This window comes from Lissotriton helveticus, chromosome 1_1 (genome assembly GCF_964261635.1).
Source record: "Lissotriton helveticus chromosome 1_1, aLisHel1.1, whole genome shotgun sequence".
NCBI lineage: Eukaryota > Metazoa > Chordata > Amphibia > Caudata > Salamandridae > Lissotriton > Lissotriton helveticus.
The window spans coordinates 1,057,114,373-1,057,137,009 of NC_136057.1; the positions used below are offsets into that span (position 1 = coordinate 1,057,114,373).

The following is a 22,637-nucleotide window of genomic DNA, read 5'->3' on the forward strand; positions in this document are numbered from 1 at the left end:
TTCCCGTTCCCGGACCTCCTCAGGGGAGAGACCCGATCTTCTTTCTTCCGTCGGCGTGGGGCTTGTTTCGGGGTCTCGTGGCTTCGTGTTTGGGGTACGGTCGTACCCGTCTCCGCCCAAGATTCCAGGGCTCGTTTGAAGTCCTCTTTCGTGCTCAGTCCTGTGGTTGAAACGCCTAGTTCTATGCAAAATTGTTTCAGTTCTCTGTGGTTGTATTCTTCTAGCTTTTCCATCTGGAATTTCTGTTGTTCCGCTCTCTTTTGTTGTCATGGTGGTTGTGTGTCGTGGGGTGAGTGACCCTCTGTATGATTATGCGTAGGTTCGGATCGCGCCGCTGGCCACCAATGTTAGACGGGGACCCGGAGGGTCGGCCGAGTACTGGGGGAGAGGCCTCCGATGCGGGCCGTCTCCGGCGATCGTACAGACAAGCCACTTCCCCCCCACAGATAGACACCACACAAGGATGAGATCAACTCTCTTTATATAGGGTTCTTGCGGCAAGGTTATCAGCGATACAGGGGATTCAGGACTCGAGGGTCCCCTCAATTCCAGTCTCTGTAGGGAAAGGGGGTAGCGGGACAGTCTTGGTACCGGATCGGTACAGGGGGTGGCAAGAGGGAAGCTCACAATCCTCGATCTTAGGAGCCAGCAGGCCAAGGCGATGGTTCACGTTGCAGAGGGCCGCGGCAGCGCCAGCAGGCCAAGGCGATGGTTCACGTTGCAGAGGGCCGCGGCAGCGCCAGCAGGCCAAGATGATGGTTTCACGAGGCGAAGGGCCGCGGCAGCGCCAGCAGGCCAAGGTGAAGGGTTCACAGGGCAGGGCTGCGGCAGCGCCAGCAGTCCGTCAAGGAGGAGTTCTTCTCGGTGTCTCTCGACTCCAGGATACAACTGCCTTCCTGGTTTGGAGCTGCCCCAGTTATAGGTCTGGTCCCCTTTGATGTCAGGACCCTCGCGCCTGGAGGTCGGGAGGTCCGGGATAAGGGAGTCCAGACACCCAGCAGGGGGGTGGAGCCAGCGCCCAGGGAGGCCGGGGGTGATCGACACCTGGCGGAGGAGAGCCGTTGACGACTCCTTCTTCCATTGACCTGCCAAGTGGTCTCTTTACCTCCTGTGTGGAGGTTGGTGCCTCGATGTCGGGGCCTGGCAAGGCCCGGGGTTGGGGTCGAGTCGAGGCCACGCGGCCTCGTGCTGTAGTGTCCAAAGATGGCGGCTGGGCCGGGGCTATGGTGCTGATGGAGCCCAGGGCCAGCCGGTACGGGAGGGTTAGGAGCTGGAGTCCCGTTGTGGACGGGTTGTGGGTTGCCTCGGGGGGTCGCCGGGGTGGCTGTTGCCGGGGATGCAGGGGGAGCCGGGGTCCGGGCCCCGTTGGGCGGAGGGGGGACGGCCCAGCCACGAGGCCTGTCCAACAATAATCAAACAAGATGTTGTGCAAACTGAATGCGCGTGCGTGTTGTGAAGTGCGCTGACAGCTTGATTGAGGATGACAACAGATAATCTCTCAGTCAAGCTAACGCAAAGTGTATTTAAAAATTGAGTCTTTCTCAGGAATCTATATCATTACTCCTACATAAGTGCTAGTGCTCGGTTCAGGGGCGAAGTGGGACCTTGCAGGAGGCATGGGGGTACAACCAGCTGCTCTGATTAGAAGTTGGAGCACTGAACAGGTTACATAATATTCTGTTCTTTGTGGCACTAAGAACGGATCACCCACTGTGTGCCCCAACAGATCGTACTGCGGCCACAAAATCAGCCAATGCCTGGCATCCAGCAGTGGGGGCCAATCAAGTTGCTAATTTGAGTGACCGTTTTTGACAGCCTAGGGTTTTTGCCTTCAATTGTCATCTAGCAGTGGGGGCGCCAGGGGCTAAATTGCCCTGACTGCCTGAAAGGAGCAGCTAAGGAGAAGGTTGTTGTCCCATTTTTTGAGCTGTCTCAATCCATGATTGCCATAAGCTTCACCACACAACATGGGGACTTAAAGTCCAACATCAGCCCAAAAACGCTTTCCTTAAGGCAAGTCATTTAATGACTTGGGTGGTAAAGGAATGCGTTGCAAAGACGCATTTGTGGTTCAGATCGCGTTCTTAAGGTACAGGGTGGTTCGAGCAGCGGTGTAAAAGCTGTTTCCCGTCAATGCAAGGACACTTTAAAACAATTTCAATAGCGACTGCATAGGGAAGGTGACCAGTCAAGCAGTCTGCTGGCTTGCGTCCTGTGCAGAGAGAATGCATTGTCTCTAATGACACATCTGATAACGCCTGATGGCATCAGTGTGACGACCAGAGTCCGCCTTTCAGAGGCTTCTGGAGCGGGTATACAAAGCAGACCCTCGGATCACTCCAGATAGGTACAGGGATTTCCTAGATGTGCTAGTTCTCCCCAGACTTTAGGAAGTTGCCTTCCTCTATGAGGGATAAGCTTAAGCCTGGAGGTGATAAATCGGATCCCTCGGCATATAGGCCACTTATCATGATAAACTCTGATGTGGAGATTCTGTCTAAGTTGTTGGCGGCTCATTTGAATCCTTTTATGACCACTCTGGTCGATGAAGACTAATGTGGGTTTATCCCGGGCAGCACACTGGGATAAACCTCCGGCATTTGTCACATTTCATGCATGATGTAGAGCATGGTAAGAGGGATATCGCTCTGTTTTACACTGACCAGGAGAACACCTTTGACACCTTTGATTGGGGTTTTGTGCTCGAGATTCTCAGTCATGGGTTTGGTCCTCAATACAGTGGCAGGATCCGGCTCCTTTACACCAAGTCTACTGCTTGAGTATGGGTGGGTCAGGGGATACGCCATGGCTGCCCTCTGATCCGCTGCCATTTTCACTTGCAATGGAACCCCTGGTGGTGTGGTCGCAAAGGAAGCTGCGCGACAGGGACATACAGCTGGGCTACACTAGGCATAGTAGATCATTATACATGTATGATGCATAGTTTTACCTTGCCTCCCCTTGGGACTCCCTCTGGATCCTGTTGCGGCTCCTGGACGACTTCGGTGCTATATCGGGGCTGCGGATAGATCGTAATAAGTTCCTGTTGTACGGCAAGCAGCGCTAGTCAGGACTTCAGTGAACACCCTACCAGATGTTTGCCTGTGCTGCGAGTTAACACATTTTAGATACTTAGGTGTAATGGTTACTCACACTAGGGCGCAGCAGCATAGTCTTAATGTGGCGATGGTGCTGGACTTGTTGAGGACTCCATCTCTTTTGGGAACACACTCCTGCTGTCACTAACGGGCCAGCTTGTAATCTCCAAGATGGCACTCCTGCCATGTTGTTTATATGTTATTCAGAACTCCCCTTGCTCTCTGCCTGCCAGAGTATTCAAAGAGCTAAACTTGATTCTTGTTTCTCTCCTCTGGGCAGGGAAACCTATCAGAGTATCTCTCTCCACTGTGACCAGGTGTTATGAAACTGGCTGTGTGGAGGTGCAGCAGCTTGACTTGTACTACTATGCAGCTCATGTGCAGCACACTACGAGATGGCTGGACCCTGGAAACAACTGGGAGAAACGCCTGCTGGCGGGGATGGATGTAGGCCAGCTGCTAGCGATTTTGATGGGTGGGGCTGGTGCCTCTGGTGACCTCCTATTCATGGTGGGGCAGACATCTCAAATTTGGTGAAAATTAGTCGCACGGTGTTGAGGCGTGACCCCTTCAATCGGGAATTGCTAGTGTGGATACTGGTGCGATAAATGGCTGCACATATGTCTTTCCAGGCCAGGAGAAAGGGGGTTGTGAACAGTTTGGAGATATATATATATATATATATATATATATATATATATCCCAATGAATGCCTAATTTCCCTAGAAGATGCCTGGCAGAGTTTGCACTGGGACCTGAAAACTTTTTTCACAATACTGGCGTGGTGGAAATAGCCAGCCAGACATGGACCACCTCTTCTGGGGCACCGGGGTCTCTGCCACTTTTGGAGCCCATTGGGTAGGGCAGACACTTGATTTCCCTGTTGTCTAAAGCCCTTAGAGGGGATGCCTTGGGCAGCTGGGTGCAGGCTTGGGAAGGGGATTTGGGAGTACCATTAGAGGATGTGGACTGGGCACACGTCTGCTCACTTACACAGACAGTGTTGTGCAATGCCCACTGTAAGTTAATTATAATTTTTTGCAGTGCATTTACGTGACCCCTGTAACACTCCATCAGATAACACAGACCTGCAGGACAGTTGCCCCAGATGTGAGCCCAAGGGGGCAGAATATCTTAATTTGGCATGGGGCTGTTGTGCAGTGCATGATTTCTGGAACTGGGTGGTGGTTGACCTCCCAAGCGTAACCCCGATACAGCTGTTGGGGACCCATGATTCTGTTGTTGGATGTTCGGAGGACGCGAAAGGTCGCAGTATTGCCTGTAAATTGTTTCATTTGGCTCTGCTTCTAGTCAGACGCAGAATGGCCAACACCTGGATGGTACAGCAGGCCCCGGAATTAGCCCATTGGCATGGGGATGAAGCGGAGTGGATGTTCATTGAAGAGGTACACATGTAGCATATTAGCCCACATGAAGATATTTGTGTGTGGAGGGGCCTCGGAGATATGCCCATATCCCTTTGGACTGCACCAAGTAGTGAGGATAGTGAAGGCCCTGAGTGAAAGCTCCCCTTTGGGAGTGTCCCCAGGGTGGTATGCGTTTGAGTGTTTATTAGCGACTAATGTGATCCAATGATTTTCCCCATGGGTTAGACCTGTGTTTTCTCCTCATAAACTGGGTGGTGCCCCTCATGTCTGTTTCCTGTATTCTGTGACCAATGTCTCTTCCGCTACTGTGTTCACTGTATATAAAATAGAAAAATAAACATTTCAAAAAATACATTGACATGGTGGAAGATATGGGCATGGTGTAGGAAGCCTTTAAGCCCACAACTAGGGGCATATTTATAGAAAAAAGTGGAGGTATACTAAAATCTATCCAGGAGCGTGTGACCCGGCTGGAGACTGATTTTAATCTATTGCAGAGGCCGCTCAGCCTAGGGGACAGGAGGCAGATATTGGAACAGATTAGGGCCAAAGTGCCTGCATTTTGTAGACGTATTAAGACTACAGTAGTTGTACTTGCGCAACTGCATGCAACCATAGGGGACCTAATTCAAAAACAATACTGGCAAAGTAACGGGTGTTGTAAATAAGTGGGAAATCCTCATAGAAGAACTTTGGGAAAAATACACCAAAAGCAACAAATCTAACCAAGGCTCAAAGCTCAGAGGGAGGTCTTTAGCGCAATACACGACCCAAGATTCCGGGAGTACAAAACTGGAATAAATAAAGCTCTTTGAACTGTAAGGAAAAGACCAGGTGATTTGACCGACTATCAACCTTAGCAAAACAAAAACCATGGTCTACAAAACCAAGAAAAAACAAATGCAGGCTTGTTTCTGGGGCAACACTTGGCTGGAAAGCGCCAAGGAGTATAAATATCTTGGAGTCATCATCGATAAGAAAGGCACTTTTATAGCCCAGCAGGAGGCGATACGAAGGAAAGGTCTGGCTCTGGCAATAGCACTCAAAAACCTGGAAAAAAAAAGTAGCCGGTTCTTCATTGAAGCCTCTGCTTGAAGTTGCAAGAACAACATTTCTGCCAACAATCTCATACGGAAGTTAGGACGAGATGCCAGCATCCTAGACACCACAATCACTTGAGTCTACTGAACAATGTATTATCTGCCGAACTACACCTCACCGGCGCAGATAAGATTGGAATTCGGACTGTTAAAACAGTCTCTAGCCAGGCACGGAGCATACATGTTGGAACAAGATTCGGAAAGCTGAACTACAATCCCTGAACCACATGCTCTGGGAAGAACTACAGTATCATAACACGTCATCTGAAAGAGTGTACTTACAAGAGTCTCTCGGCCACACAGGATTGACTGATCTTTGGGATTCACCTATCAGTTCCCAGATCTTCAAGCGCTCGGTTACAAAGTCACTCAAAATACAGTCTGCTATGGAGTACAGGGCCACACTATCCAAAAGAGCACATGGATGGATGATGCTTAATAATTATACAACCCATGTCCAACAAAACTATTTTGCAACAGGCTACCCAGCATTGATCAAGCTGCAGTTTTTAAAATATAGGCTGGTGCTACTACAAGTTAAAAATAATTTGGCACCCTGGCTGGGTCGGGAAAACCTCCCGCCGCCTTTATGGGATTGGAAAGGAAGACCTGATGCATTTAATCTGATCCTACTACATCTTACGCAAAGAAAGGGGCTCTCTACTAACAAGGGCTTTCAATCAACGGGGAATTCATACAAGAAGGCAGGCAATCCTGGCCTGCTTTGAACCAGGAGATCCCTAATTGTATTGCCGCTTTGTTAAATTCTTGCTAAAGGTAGAGCAAAGTTTGTACCACAACGCTGTTCGCCCAGCCCAACAGATCCTGACTGCAATATATAGGTCTTGTATTATTTAAGAACAGTTGGGTCCTCTACCTGATAACATTGAGGCAGTTCCCGGTCATTACAAACTCTATTTTCCCCTTCATCAAATTAATAACTCTAAATAGGCACATGTGTAAAGACTCAAATGCTAAAACTGTTATTCATTCTACATGTACCTTTGATTGACATACTAAATTCAACAGGATAGAACTTGGCAGGCCCAGGACATTAATTTATTAAATTTTATACTCCTTTGTTTATAATCTGATCATTTTTTTAACACGAATGTAAAGATTTAATTTTAATTTTGTTCAAAAATGGGATTATGTGGGGGCGCGGCCTAGCGGGCGAAGATGGCGGTCGCAGCTTCGTAGAGCTCCCGCCGGCCCGGACGACATCCGCTCATTTATCCTGGCCCCTGAGCCCATTCCGCAACCAGATTCCAGAGCGAGTGCGTGTGACAGCGCTGGGAACCCTCCGGTGCCCTGGGCGGCGTCCTTGAGCTATCCGGTGAGGCTGTGTTGCTGACGGAGGCGTGCGGCCTGGTCTCCGACAACGAGACCGGGGCCTCGATTTTGGAGCAGCTGCAGGGGTGCACTGACGGGAGGGCCGACCGCACGGCCGGCTGCGGGACCTGGGGCAGAGGAGACTCAGAGGCGCCGTAAATAAGCGCCGGACTACCACGCTGATCACGGGGGTGGTGCCTGGAGCGCATCGGACCCCCCTGGAGGACACAGGGGCCTACGTGGACGCCGAGCAGCCGGGGCCTCAGGTTTCGTGCTCCCGGAGACGGCCCGGACCTGGGCGGGGGTGAATCAGTGGAGGTGCCTGGGTGACTGTGGCCCTCGTATACAGCCGGAACACACTGCGAGTAACGCTGCAGCGCTACCCCTGCAGGTGGACTTTTGGGCCATAGCGAGGATTGGCGTGCTGGACCTGCTCGGGGCGGCCTGCGGGCGGTCTGTGATTCCCCTGGGCCCTCTGCTTGAGGTGGTCGGCTGTAGAGCGGTGAAGGACGTCCAATGTACCGCGTGAGCCCGACTGGCCTGCAATTGATTCGCGACGCTGGCCCTGGCTTGGCTGAGGACCAACTCAATTCCAGTAGCCAAGTTACCTCGGCCGCGTTTCCATGAAGGTAGGAGGCTTGCTGCGTGGTCCTGCGGAGGTCGCTCCTGGACGTGCGCGGTGCCTGCGCTTGTGCGACTCCTTCACACATTGAGGCCCTGAGACTACAGGCAGCCATGACCAGGGGAGGTGGCGGTCCGCCCAAGCAGGGGCCCATCGACAAATTTACGGGGCCCAGTGGTGGATCCGGAGCAGCTGGTGGTGGTGGTGCGGCGGGGCCAGATAATGCGGCGCTCATGGCGGCGATCACCCAGTCCAGGGACATGCTGGACGAGAAAATTGGAGCGGTGGGCGCGGATGTGACTCTGTTGCACCAGGACCTGCGAAATGCGGTGGCACGGATTACGGAGACAGAATCGAGGATCTCGGTGGTGGAAGACGATGTTGGGACCCTGAAACTCAGGATGGCTGCGATGGAGCACATCCAAAAGAACCTTGCGACCCGAGTGGAGGATCCCGAAGGTCGCGCACGTAGAAACAACCTTCGCTTCGTTGGCTTTCCGGAGAGGTGCGAGAAGGACAATATGGAACTGTTTCTAACCCAATGGTTGGAGAGCTGGCTCCCCTCAGGGGCCCTTTCCAATTGCTTTATCATTGAACGAGCACATCGAGCCTTGACACAGAGACCGCCGGAAGGTGAGCGTCCCAGAGCTGTAATCGCCAGACTCTTGAATTATCATGACAGGGACGTTATCCTGCGGGAAGCGAGAGCCAGGGACTCCATTATGTACGAAAATCGAAAGATCATGATTTTTCCCGACTATACCAGATTAGTGCAGCAGCAACGCCGTTCCTTTTTGGATGCCAAGGCCAAGTTACGGGGTCTGAAGATTCAATATTCTCTACTGTACCCGGCCCGCCTGCGGGTTGTTTATCAGTCCCGGACTCACTTTTTCGATTCTCCTGAGGACGTCTTCAAGTGGACTGACGAATCTGTGCCAATCAGGCCGCATGCCCAGCCGGGCCTGAATCCTGGTGACCCTGGAGGTTCGTCGCAGGAGCGGAGAGGTCAGCCGGTCCGGAGCGGACGACATCGGAGGTCCCGGTCGCGGAAGAGATCCGCTTCCGCCAGCGCGACTCAAGATAGTGGAACTATTGCAACTGACCACACCGACGATAATTCTTGAGACCCTGGGGAGGGACACACTTCTCGGCTGATGCGGTGGACTCGAACTGCCGGGGGTCCCGCGGCCAGGTTTCGTCTCTTGGAAGCACTGACGCTGCCTACATTGCTTGTTCTTAGAGATGGTTTAGCTGTGGGTGGTTTTGCGGATGGAGGTTCGGGGGCGACTTGATAGGGGCCTCCAACTACCACACGCTGTGGGTGTTGACTGGGGGAGGGGCGGGCTTTACTGTTCCTAAGGGGTGTTGGGATCCATTGAAATGGTTGGTCTTGGGCCCTCTGTTTTGGGCCCGGGGCTGCCCATGCCGCGACAGGTACTTCAGCGTTCTATGAGGTATAGGGGTGGAGGGTGTTGGGGGCGGGAGAAGGGGAGGGGGACTGCAGAGATGTGGATGACTGGGGGTGAGGGTCAGGCAGGGGTTGCTATAGTTGATGTTGGGGGTTTTGGGACGGGTGGGGGGAAATGCACGTGCTATTTACAAATGTCCTGAGGAAGATACGAAGTGTGTGGGGGTGGCGCGGAGGGCCTACTTGTTGGACCTCACTTGACTATGGCTGACATATCTCATGGACTCCCCGGAGAGTCCCTACGAGTAATCACCTGGAATGTCAGGGGGATGCTTGACAAGATCAAACGGGGAGCTGTTTTGCGTTGGGGGAAGAGGGAATCTGCTGATGTACTCTTGCTCCAAGAAACACACATGATGGGCTCTAAAGTACTTAGCTTACAGAGATTTGGCTATCATCAGGTCTTTCATGCTGGTTTCGCCAGGGGGTCCAGAGGTGTTGCTATTTTGGTACATCGCAGGGTGGCCTATGTCCATGAGAGGCTGTGGGCGGACCCACAAGGTCGCTATATTTTTGTCAAAGGTATGGTGGGTGCTGAGCCTGTGGTATTTGGAAGTGTCTATGCCCCTCCCCCTCTGCAGTGGGCCCTGTCCGAAAAGCTGTTCACGGTGTGGGATGATATCCCGGAGTCCTTGGCTGTGGTTGGGGGCGACTGGAATGAGGTGATGGATGTATGTATTGATCGTCGGAGGCGACAGGGGGTGCTTGCTGGCTCTCCCCCAGTTTCCCCTACCCGATTGCATGCTATGGTTGAGGGATTGGGATGGGTGGATGTGTGGCGACATATGCACCCCGCAGCGCGCGACTACACGTATGTCTCTGCGGTACATGGCTCATTCTCGAGACTGGATTATATGTTTGTACCTGGTGTCTGCCTGAGCAGGGTGCGAGAAGCTGCAATATTACCAAGGGGGCTGTCAGATCATTCCCCAGTATTAGTCAGGGTGGAACTCCTTAGGAGGCGACAACCCTTCCGGTGGAGGATGTCCTCGTGGCATCTTCAGCAGCCCAGCTATGTCCAACACCTGCGAGAGGCGATCGCCCATTACTGGCGGGAAAACCTAATAGACGATATAGACGCAGCAGTGGTTTGGGAGGCTATGAAGCCCACTATAAGGGGGGTAGACATTGCGTGGTGTGCTGCGACCCGTCGCAGACAGCGTGAGTCGACCATTACGGCTGCCAAACTAGTGGAGGACTTGGAGCAACGGAGTCGGGGAGGGGGAGACGAGGTAGCGATACGGTTGCTTCTCCAGGCACAACAGTCTTATGCATCTCTACTGATGGATGAGGCTAAGCAGGCGTGGTTGGCCACGCGGAGCAGAATATACCAGTGGGGAGATAAGTCCTGTACCATGCTCCATAGGTTATGTCAGCGCAGTCTTCAACCGATTACGCTGCCGGGCCTCACTGCTGAGGACGGAGTAGCGATTACAGACCCGGCTGAGCTGGCGGCAAGTTTTGCCAACTATTTCAGGGCACAATATGCCCCGCGAGACTGCCTCTCCGTGGACGATGTAGCTAAATTCATAGACGACTTGACTAGGGCTGTCTCCGATGAGACCAGGAAAACACTTGACGCTCCCCTTACGGCTGAGGAACTGGGGGAGGCACTGGGTCAACTTAAGGCACCTGGACCGAGTGGCTACCCCTGTGAATTTTTTAAGAAGTTCCACCTCCTCCTGGGTTCCCACTATCGATGCGCACTGGAGACGGCACGAGAGCGGGGTAGGTTGCCTCCTGACTGGCGCCACGCTGAAATTGTGGTTTTCCAAAAGCCGGGTAGACCCCCTGACAGACATGACTCATATCGCCCTATCTCATTGCTTAATATAGAGGCTAAAATACTAGCAAAGGCTCTAGCGAACCGCTTACTCCCATATATGACGGACCTGGTCCACCCTGATCAGGCCGGCTTTATGCCTCATCGGGTGACACGGCACAACATCCGGCGTGCGCAGGCGGCGGTGGATGCCATGGGGGCCACAGGGGAACGAGCGGCGTTGTTACTGGCTGATATTCATAAAGCTTTTGATTCAGTTAGCTGGACATACCTCTTTGCGCTCCTGCCTCGTCTCAACCTGGGCCCTGTGTTTCTGTCATATATCTCACTGCTGTACACGGATATCACGGCGTCCGTGCGGGTTGCCGGGGCCATCTCAGAGGCGTTTTCTATTGGACGGGGGACCCATCAGGGGTGCCCCTTGTCCCCATACCTATTCGCCTTGGCCATGGAGCCCCTGGCCTCTTGGGTGCGCATTGACCCACAGATCCGGGGCTTTGTATGGACTGAAACCCTTGTAGATAGAATTGCTTTATATGCGGACGACGTCCTCTTCTTCCTTACTGACTTGTGTCGCTCGGGGCCCCGTGTCTTAGAAATTATGCGAATCTTTGGGGAGGTCTCGGGCCTTTATTTAAATCTAGGCAAATCCACCCTATGGGTACTGGGGGGCGAAGTAGAGATGGACCCCTGGGCGACGGGTTTACAGTTGGCACCCGGAGGATTGAAATATCTGGGGGTGTTCCTCTCGGAATCCATGCACACCACATGGGAACGCAATATAGTGCCTGTGTGGGAGAGGGTTCAGGCGGATATTAAAACGTGGTCCCAGATGCCTCTAACTATCTTCGGTAGATCCGCGATTTTCAAGATGGTGGCTCTTCCGCGTCTCTTATACCAGCTGTAGAACTATCCTCATCCCATCCCTCCCCAGTGGTTTCGGCAGGTCAACTCTGCATTAGGTCGCTTCCTGTGGGCTGGGGGCGCGGTTAGAGTAGCGCTACGGACATGCTTCTTATCCACGTATTGTGGTGGTTTGGCCACCCCTGATCTACTGTCCTATTACCAAGCCTCCCAGCTGCTAATACTCAATGAGTGGTGGTATGGTGACAGGGGGGACCCAGCATACCCCCTGGAGCGCTCGCTGATGGGGGATAGTACACTACACACGATTCTTTATTCAGCCCAGTTGCGGCGGACATTGCCATGCGTCACGAAGGTTGTCTTTGCCGTGTGGCGGCAGGCGTTGCGTCGCATGGGCTGGTGGGGTAGACTGACTGCCGAAACGCCGTTGTGGAATAACGGACGACTCCCCGAACTGTCCACGCTACCGGGGTTCGACGGTTGGGAGGCGATTGGGATTTCGACGTTGGGACATGTAATGTCCGGGGTCACTCTTAAATCGTTCCAAGAACTCAGTGCTGAGTTCCACATGCCCCAAACCCAATTCTTTTGCTACTTACAATTTCGTCATGCACTTACGCGCAGTGTTACTGATCTGGAAACGCTCCCTGAATTTAGTCCTGTTGAGGTGAAGGTATTCATGGGAGACCTTGGAGATAAGAAAGTCTCCCGCATCTACCAAACGATGGTCACTCATTGCTCCTCCACCCTGCTTCCCCTGAGGGTGGCTTGGGAGGCTGATGTTGGTTCCCTCGCTTCTGGAGGGGTGTATGGAGTTGCCTGTCTGAAGTTCTGGGATGGGTTCTCCCACGTACTCATCGATTAGGGTTACTCCACATACTTGAGGGGGTTGGTGGGAACTTATACAAACGCCATTTATTGTTATTGGGGCTGGTAGTTGCCAAAAGAGACCTGGCTCGAGCGTGAAAGGGAGACCGAGCCCCCCCCCTGTGTGCATGGAAGGCCGGACTGGACTACTATATGGGGCTGGAACAACCTGTGTTTGAGGCGAGAGGATGCCCCGTAAACACTTCAAGATCTGGAAGAGGTGGGCGGACTATAGGGAGTTGCCATTGGATCCCCCTGTGGAACATGAGGAAGAAGTATAGGTGGTGGGTGCCATATGGGCCTGTAACTGTGTCATGCCTGTCACACTACGAACGAATACTGCCGGTTTCTATCTGCACGTGCATAGGGTTAGGGAGGGGTAAGGGGTGGGTAGTGGGGTAGTTGGGTGCTGGGAGTTGGTGGGGGTAGGGGTGGGGGAGGGGGTTAATTTTCTTGGTTTACTCCTACTCTTAATTGGTCATAGCTATTACAATGCAAACTGTACTAAGATACTTGGTGGTGATCTCCTGATTGTGGGGAACCACTTCTCTCATTCTGCTCAACTCAATCAATAAAATTGTGTTGTGAAAAAAAATGGGATTATGTGACCATATCTGGTTAAATCTCATTGCATTGGTTTTAAGTAACTTGTCAATCAATTAATAAACTTAAACTAATTGGTTGCAGTGGACTGTTTGATCCGCATAGTTTATATGATACAATATACTGATGTTCTCATGGGTGTGCTGGACTGTTAATAGTTTGAAGTAATTTGCAGTCCTCATTGAATGATATTTCCATGCTCATGTAACATATGTTCTTAAATAACTTGCAGGATGAAATTGGGTCACTGTTTGTAATTTCTCTCTTTTATTTCATTCCTTTTCGTGAAGCGCTGCCAAGGTGTTTCGCCTAAACATAGGCTTCCTCTGGGCGAAGTCCTACGATTGATGGCATACTGTTTTCGTCTCCTGGACCGGAGTATCCCATGGGACACTGCGGTCCGGGAGACTGCCTTTGTCGTACACCACGTTAGGTGGGCACTTTCCTTATTTGCAAAATGTACTGAACCTGTTGATTGAAAATAAGGAAAGTAGCACTACGGAATTTGATATTGGACACAGTGACAATAATTGATGGTCAGATTGGTGACAACACCAAAGTGGTGGACGAAAACTTTATACCATCAGTCGTAGGACTTCACCTTTAGGAAGTCTATGTTTAGACGAAAAGCGTTGGCTGTGCTTGTTGAAAAGGAATGGAATAAAAGAGAGAAATTACAAACCGTGACCTGATTCGACCGGTTTCCTTTAGTACTCTGCTTGAATGTTTGCCTGTTACATTGAGGATTGTGTTTGCCTCTCATTTTATGTTCTAAAAGTTTGTTATCTATGACCAATTGGTTGCTGGTCATCTTTGAGGTGGGCAACTGCGGTTTGATAAATTGATTAACACTTCAGGTGGTGCAGCAAGAGAACCCCTGGCTGCCATTATCTGTTCTGACTTGCAGAATGGGGATGCAAAGTGTTTTCTTGTTAGGCTTATTTATGTATTAGCTAATTGTGTGACCTCAATGTAGTTATGCCATCTCGTGCCATGCTTTCATATTCATGTATGTCTGTTGATTTGTACGATGAATTAAACTTTAAAAAAATCATCCATATTGAAACTGGTTTCAGACAGTTACCATGGTGGGAAACCTTTGATCACCTTAGCAGGAGTAACAAAGCGAAGAGAGGACACCTGCAGTGATTGTAAAAGATGCCTCCAAAGGACGAAGCTGGATGCATTTTTGCAAGATTTGAATTTGCATTGAATAGTATATTGTAACTAACATCCAGTAAACCTTTAGGTGCTGTAAATACAGCAGCCGCAACAAGAGGCATATTAGCAACATTAGTTGGGCAAACCATGTCTTATGGATTTTTGGATATTGTTTTTTGTAACCATTTTATATTAGAATTTGATTTAGAGGACATTTACACATTTACATATACAGCATTCCTCCAGTGTGTCTGCCCGGTGTGTGCAGCAATCTCATGGTACATATCAGTTCACCCAAAGGGCTGTGCATAGGTGTTACATGCATAACACATACGGTTGATATGACATTTATGATATACAATTCAACTTACATGTGATAATTTCACCCTTAAACCACCAGGTATTGGTCCCTAGGCACTTATCCAAATAACAGTGCTGTATTTCAGGAGTAGTGTGTTAACTAGTGGTTCCATGACAAATAATACAGAACTTTCGGCAGGCTTTGGCGGTAGCTGCACAATACAGCGTCATCATTTAAAAAGACAAAACTTTTAAACATGCTAGCAGCCGTCTCTCCCAGCCCCCTCCACCCCACAGTCCACAGGTGTGACCCCGCTCGTTCTGGGCAGGGGGGGACGGACAATGCTGTGAGTGTCTACATTAAATAATCAGGGCCAGGCAACAGAGAGCCAATTCAGCCATTATAAGCAGGCATGGGATCCACAGCTACCTCAGATGTGCTCCACCGAGGACCTGCCCAAGGGAAATGCGAATGGGGATTTTTGGAATTTGAACTGATTTGGTTCTTTCTACTAGCCTAGATGAAATTCCACAGTTGACTAGCTGCCATACCATGTAAGTGAGATCTCTTTAACTTGGGGGCACTCATAACAGATCTGGATGGGAGAGCATTTAGCGCTGGGAAAAGGGAGAGCCTTTATGAAAAAATGCTTCTGTGAATAAGATGTAACATCTTTAATTAAAAGCAGTTCTGCACTAGATGCCATTGTAGCCACGTCAAGGAAGATGAGAGGTGATCAGGGCTTCCAGGTTTCAATAACACCTTATTAACTTCTCCATCCTGTTTAAACTACGGTGTATATTGCAGCCTTGGCAAGTCCAGATGAAAGGATTGATAGTGGCTAAATTGTGTAGAAAAGCAATACAGAGCTTGTGTCCTAATCTGAACACAACAAAACACTATAGGGAATGTGTTAATCTTGGTAGTCAGGAAGAGCATGTAATTGATCATAATTCTTAGGTATTTCACAACTGAAGCTGGCACAGGAAAGTGGCCTGTTGTATTGAAACAAACCTGATAGGGCCAGAGTGATATTTTATGGAGTGGGAGAAGAATATCAGTCCCCTGCCCACTCCTGCACCTGTTAAGTTTGGGCTGGTTGTAAACCATCCATGGGTCGATGACTAGAAATCAGTCCTGGAAATTTCTGATTGTAGTTTTTACACCCTTCTCAACTTTCAACATGGTCTACATGTCATCTGCTTACACATAGACAGTAAAGCCAACCGAGTGACATTTGTGGGAGGGTGAGCTCATACACTTTTTATCCAGAAGTGTTTAAAGTATAGAGCCCCAAGCAACCCCGTACATCAACAGAGTATTTATTCTCTGTCCAGTGGCTTCTTTTTCTCTAGGTATCAAGTGAAACTTTGTTGTCCTCTCTCCATTCTTCACAATTTTTTAGGTCTTGTCTGACACAACACATGCGCTGTTGCTTGTGAGACATTTTGTTCACTTTCAAGTGGGCTTAGAGCCTGTCCATTTCTTACCATTGGTTGGCTTCAACTTCACACTCTTTTCTCTGCATATCTTTGGTTAACGCATTCCAGCTTTACTTCCCTTTGTGTGTTTGTCCCGCCCCTGGAGCATAGCCCAAATACTGCTTCCTGGCATCGCTCCATGTCCATACACTGCTCGCACGGTTTCCGAGGTATTTTGTTTTTATTCCTGTTGCAGAGCTCCATAACAGTGCATGTGTTTGTCAGCTAATTTCCTCCCCATGTGTAGTTGCTTACACCCGCTCGCACTGTTGCTGCTTGCACCCGCTCACACTGTTGCTGCTTGCCCCTGCTCGCACTGTTGCTGCTTGCACCCGCTCGCACCGTTGCTGCTTGCACCCACCCTCTCCTGTGTCTTATAGCGCTTAGCGAATCTACCCTCCAGCTAGTCAGCCAGTTAGCCTAGAGCTTAAAGAACGCCTGTTTTAACACTGCAAGCATAGACACACACCTGACTCTACCACCATCAGTCTGTGGCTAAGCAATGTTTGCTGTTGTAACAGAAACAAGGAAATATTATGCAAAAGCACAGAAAGTGAGCAGAGACCTCATTCTGGGCAGGCATAGCAAGACGTTTGTGTGAACATGACCAAACAAGCATAGCTTAGTCACAGATGCCAAATAGAGTGGAGCACGTTACCAGCACTGCCGGAGAAGAGACTGTGTTCGCCGCTGCCAATGGCCCAGGCTCCAGTACTTCACTTACCTGATAACAGCACGTTTGCCTTTTCTGTTGATGTCGGAACGTATGTTTTTTTTAATGGCAGTATTTAGTATTGTGCATTTTGTCAGATAGACTTCTACAACTGACAGAGACTAATTAATAGGTTTTTTGGCAGTTGTCAGATGGGAAGCATAGGTCTACTCTTGCTTGACCAGAGGCTCTTTTTTTGCAGTTGTATATAGTACAAACCTTTATAAGCCACGGGGAGTTTACATAATTTTTGTAAAATCACTTAATATTGCACGTGGTTCCCTAGTTCCAAAGTCTTCATCTCCTGCCGTTATGCCTCATTTCCTCCTTAGTCAATGGCTGCTTGGGTTACTAAAAGATGCCAGTGAAGTCCTCTTAAACTGCAACGTCCAGCAGTGCCGAGCTTCACAGAGGCAGCAGTCAGATGTGATGCAGGTTTGAGAATACTGGAGTAAGTCTCATTTTACAGGAAAGTATTAAGATGGCTCTGTGAAAACAAGCATTGGCAAATCCAATAGGTCTCATCTATATGACCTTTTGCCTTTTTTAAAAGAAATTGCTGGTGGGAGGCATCTCTGAGTGAAGGAGGGTGTAGATGCGTCTGCACAGCAAAAAAAAAGCTCTACCGTCAGTTTTTTTTGGTTGTTTATTTTTACGCTTCCGCTGTGCTGCACATCCGCTCGCAGCTGTGAAACATGGCTAAACACATTGTCAACAAGTAGCATAGGAATTTCAGGTTAACACCTTCCCTCGTTGACCTTTCAAAGGCATCCTATCATTGATGTACTTGTATAGCAAACGCTGTAATTCAATTGGCCTCGTGGTGAGTGTCCATACTCTGCAGCCATGAAATGTTGTTGGGAAATCCCCATGTTGCTATCTAGAGTTTGAGTAAAAGGAGGCAGCGGCTGGCTGTGAGCGGAAGTGAGAGTTGAACAAAGTAAATTTCCTGCATTTTAAAGCACCTCCAAAATGAAGAAATGCTACAGATGGGGAGACATCCCCTGCCCTCGGAAAGCAGGCAGCAAAGCAAGAGACCGGGACAGAGTTGAGAGGAACATGGCTGATCATAACCACCTGAATCAGGCCAGCCACAGATTGCTTACTCACAAGATTGTTCTAATTATTTAACAGTTTAACACTTAATCATGATTGGCCTCCCTCCCTGGTAGCTACCCAACAAAGTGGTTTCCGAACGTGTCTGGTTTCTAACCTTTTATTAACTGAAGGCTATATGGTTTTTTTCTGGAGTGAGTAGATTGTACCTACCATGATTTGTGGTATGTTTGAGGATGGTCTCATGTCCTTTAACTGTTTTAAATGTTTGCTGTTTTGTCCAACTTTTAATCCCTCTGTAGTTTGTTCAGGAGGTTACAATTATCGTGAACATTTACCGCTCTCTTGACGCTCTGGATTCTACTGCCAGTCGTTAGTAGTCTTCTGAAACTTTGCCCTTTTCTGCTGTTTTATCGGGGATTCCTCACCATCTTACGTCTTCGCTCTATTGTAGGTGATTTTCTTTACTCTCAGAATGTTAATTCAACCTTCAGGAAAGAGACGAGCAATATAACAAATATACCTACTGGAGAATGAAAAAAACATAAAAACATGTCAAAAAGTAGTGTATACAAACTATGGATTCTCAAATGCAAGGTTAAAAATATTTCAGTTTAATAAATTGCATAGAATGTATATAACCCTGCTTTTTCTGAAGAGAAATGGGGTATAAAAGCAAGGCCACTGGAATTATGTGATTGTGCAGCCTTGGCGAGTTTAGCATAATTATAAATTTGCCACATAATCCATCCTCAATCGCAGAATCTGCAGATTTGAACAGAAACACACTTTGTTTCTAGCTTAAACAGTTCCAAAGTTACTAAAAACGCAGCGACATGTGTTGCCACGCAGTGGAAGGCCCTTTGCAGAGGTTGACTGGTCACCTTTCTGTAGTTTATAGCTGTGTTTAGGTGTTAAACTGGTACTAATGAGTTGCTACTAATGCCCAGACAGTCTTAACAAATTTAAAAGTGATAAAACAATGAAGCAAGACTATCCCAAAATGTGCTGCATAATTTGACTTTTCTTGCAGTATAATGTACTCATCACTGCCACATAATTTGACTCTCCCCTGCCACGTAAAAGTGGCCCAGGACAAGAAGTAGCATAGATACCCTAAATGTAGCCAACCACGGTCTATTTTATTGAGGGTTATGGTGGATTTATTTATGCTGCAAAACAGCATGCGCTTGTCTGCAAGGGATTGAGTGTCCAAAGCGTCCCGAGCACATCTGCTGCAACTGATTGCTAATAGTGGCCAGGACCATAATTTTGCACTGTTCAAGCCTTTATTGTCAAAAAGGCGTCTCCAGTTGAGAAATGTCTTTATGCTGTCGAAGAATGGCCCGATGCTGGGGCAATATTAATCACAAACACAAGAACGGATAACCTGAGAAATTACTTCAGCTTGACCAATAAAGAGCCGAGCCTTTGCAATTAAACTATTTTTAAAACTTGATTCTAGTCTAAATTGTGCAGTTATTACATGTTGTTACTCATAAATTCACCTGTATTCTTCATCAATTAAATATTGGGTCCTTCGTTACGAGTGGTCACTTAATTCATATTGGGCTGGTAACGCTTTGTAAATATGTTTAATTTCACCTGAAGGTATATGAATCAAAAATAACAATGCACATTGCAGGTGCCATTGTAGCCTTCACAGTTCCCGTTACAGACCCTAAAACTGCTCAAAAGAACTGACTCCCATTTGTCACCATGTTTCAAATTGTGCTGCTGTTTGATTTTGTAATATCTGAAAATATGGATTGTACAGTTTGGAAGTGTTGCTTTTGCGTCCCTTTTTTTCTGATAAAGAAACCAGCATACCATACCGTCAGCCTACATATACAAAGGGACCATTTTGAGTTATTTGCACACACTTCTGAACAATGCTATCTGGATTCAGAAGTCATTGCAGACGTTCAAAGATACTCTTTAATGACATTTTCCTTTGCTTCTTTTCTCATTGCCGTGTACTTCTTACTATGAGGTGAAACAGTGTGAATCTACAAGAGATTGGCGATACAGAAAAATAAGTTGTTTGCAAGATTACTTTTGCAACTTGGAAACTTTTATAGACTAATGCACCGTGGCCAGCCTCATCAAGCTTAAATGACAGATTGATCCGATGTGCCGTTGTTCATGACAAAGGATTCTTTGTTTCCTGTCCTGCTCATTGAGGACTATCTATGTCCATTTCATTTTTTGTTTTATTGAAAATAATATTTCTAATGAAGTTGCTTGGGAATCTAAGCAAGATATAGTGCTCCAGAACTAGTGTTACAGGTAAGTAACATATTTTCCTTTCATTATCTTCTTAGGAATTTAACATTTTCCTTTGTGATCTTATTTTTGTTGGATAACATGCAATTGCGTTTATGGTCCAAGGTTCCATTGGAAACAAAATGTGATTAGTGTCTAACATGTCCACAAGAAAATAAGGGAACAACTAGTTTTTAAGTTGTTTTAGACACTTTTTTGTTGAGTGTAACATTTCCTTTGTTCTGTTTTCATCTCGTCTTTTTTCAGTATATAAAACCTTGTTCAGTTACTTTTCCTGGTATTGCTATTCTGCAGCTTTGTGTAATTAAACCTTTGTTTTACAAACCTTTAATTGATAGCATACGTTTTTAATTAATCAACGGTACTTTTTTGCGTTTATGTTTTACCTGCCTTTGCTTTACTGATTTAACATTTGGACATTATGTTGAAGGCATGAATTGATGTCTAAATCTTCTCTTAACTTCCAGAAATTAACTGCGATCAACAAAATTTGGAAAGTAAACCACAGCACTGTGCAGCTCCTAGTAACAAATGTTTGGAAAGTGAGCTCCAAAGACATTGTGTGCAGCAAGAGGAACACAGTAACCACTACCAGGCGGGGGAAAACCAGGAGGCTGAACACCAATATTGTGCACAGCCCCCAACCGAACACAATAGACTCCAGGATGTAGAACACCAATATTGCGCTGAGTCAGAAACTGAGCCCTCTAACCGACTCCACACTGTGGAACACCAGTATTGTGCAGAAGCAGGGAGTCCACTTTATAACAAACAGCAGGCTGTGGAACACCAATATTGTGCACAACCTGAACCCACTAATAGACCCTTGCAGGTGGAACACCAGTATTGTGCAGAACCTGAGGTTGAGGCTAGACATAGACATCATGAAGAACATCAATATTGTGCTGAAGTCGAGCCGGAACCTAGCTCCAGAGACCAGGAGGCAGAGCACCAATATGTTACAGAACCTGATAATGGTCTCAGAATCCAGGACCTGGAACACCAATATTTTGCAGCTCCTGAAAATGAACCCAATAGAAGACAGCAGGATATGGAACACCAATATTGTGCAGAACCTGAAACTGAAGCCAGTAAATATCGCCAGTATAATGCTGAACCAGGTATTGAACGCACTCCCCATGAAGTAGAACACCAATACTGTGCAAATCCTAATACTGAAGTCAGTAACAACCAACCAGAGGTGGAATCTAAGGAACATGCGGAGGCTGAATCCAGAACGATTTATGTGGTAAGGGAACTTGAAGAATATGCAGACCAGCACAATACACCCAAGAATGGACTTTTGTCCAGAGAATCACAACTACTACTTGAACCCAAGACTGAAAAATGTCTAGGTGAGATTGAGAGCATTCGGAAAGAATATGATGAACCAGAGTCTGAAAACAGAAAAAGGGGTGTGGAAGGAGACCGAGATGGCTATTCTGAACTCCATATCACCTGTGTAGAGATCAACCCCATAGAAAATGTTAAAAGTGGCACAGAAACTAGAAACACATTTCTACAAAAGGTTCAGGACTATGTACAACCGGAATCCAAGAGTGAAAGTTATGCTGTGTGTTGTAAAGAAGCTGCTCCTGAACTTGGAAGTGATTGTATGAAGATTTGTCGTGTGGCATTTGTAGAGCCAGAGGTTGGAACTAGCAGTAAATGTATAGCAGTGTATCATGAAGCATATTCAGAACTACAGCTTGAAAGTAATACTGGAGCTGCAGGTGTGTACCATAAATATATTAAACAAGAGGTTGATGAACGTAATGAATACACAGAGAAGAATCAGGAAAAATATGCTGAACCTAGTTACAAATGTGTGACTAAATATTGTAAAGAAGCAGAGGCAGATCCCAGTGAGCATTGTTTGGTTGTGTATCATGGAGAATTTGCAGAACACCAGGCTCAGCCTACTAACCAGTGTTTAGAGGAAGATCACGAGGAGTATACTTTACAACTGGAACTTGTTGAAGCTGCATCCGAAGTCTCCAAAGATCATGTTGAGTTATCAGATCAAGAAGAGGCAAATGTAAGACTGAATAAGACCAATACAATGCAAGACAGCCCTACAGCAAGTGAACCAGACTTATCCAATGAATGTGAAAACGTTATTGGTTCATCCTCAAGCCCCACTTTACTCCAGAGTACCGCATCCCCCAGCAAATCACATACCTGTGCTGAGTGTGGGAAGACTTTCAGTCGAAATTCCAATCTGATTATCCATCGGAGAACTCACACAGGGGAAAAGCCATTTAAATGTGCTCAATGTGGCAAGAGTTTTGTTAGTTCGTCAAAGCTGATTGCACATGAACGAACACATACAGGTGAGTCTGTGTCGAAGCAGGAATTTCTTTGTGTTTGTTAGGCTATTCGCTTGCTCAGGTCCTTCCTCTATGCCTTCAGAATTATTGTTATAGCATACCACTGTCACAAGTGGGCAAAAAAGAAATGAATTGCATAACCCAGCAATATGCAGTACCTTTGAACTACTGTGAACACATTTTAG

General features: G+C 47.8%; 1 protein-coding gene across 1 annotated transcript in view; it reads left to right on the top strand.

The window, feature by feature from the left end:
* Positions 1-22,637, top strand: part of LOC144820800 (uncharacterized) — a 148,601-nt gene that overhangs the window by 60,023 nt on the left and 65,941 nt on the right. Inside the window, exon 3 of the mRNA XM_078677960.1 lies at positions 20,590-22,455. Coding sequence (XP_078534086.1) covers positions 20,590-22,455 — 1,866 coding nt within the window. The remainder of the gene's footprint in view (positions 1-20,589; positions 22,456-22,637) is intronic.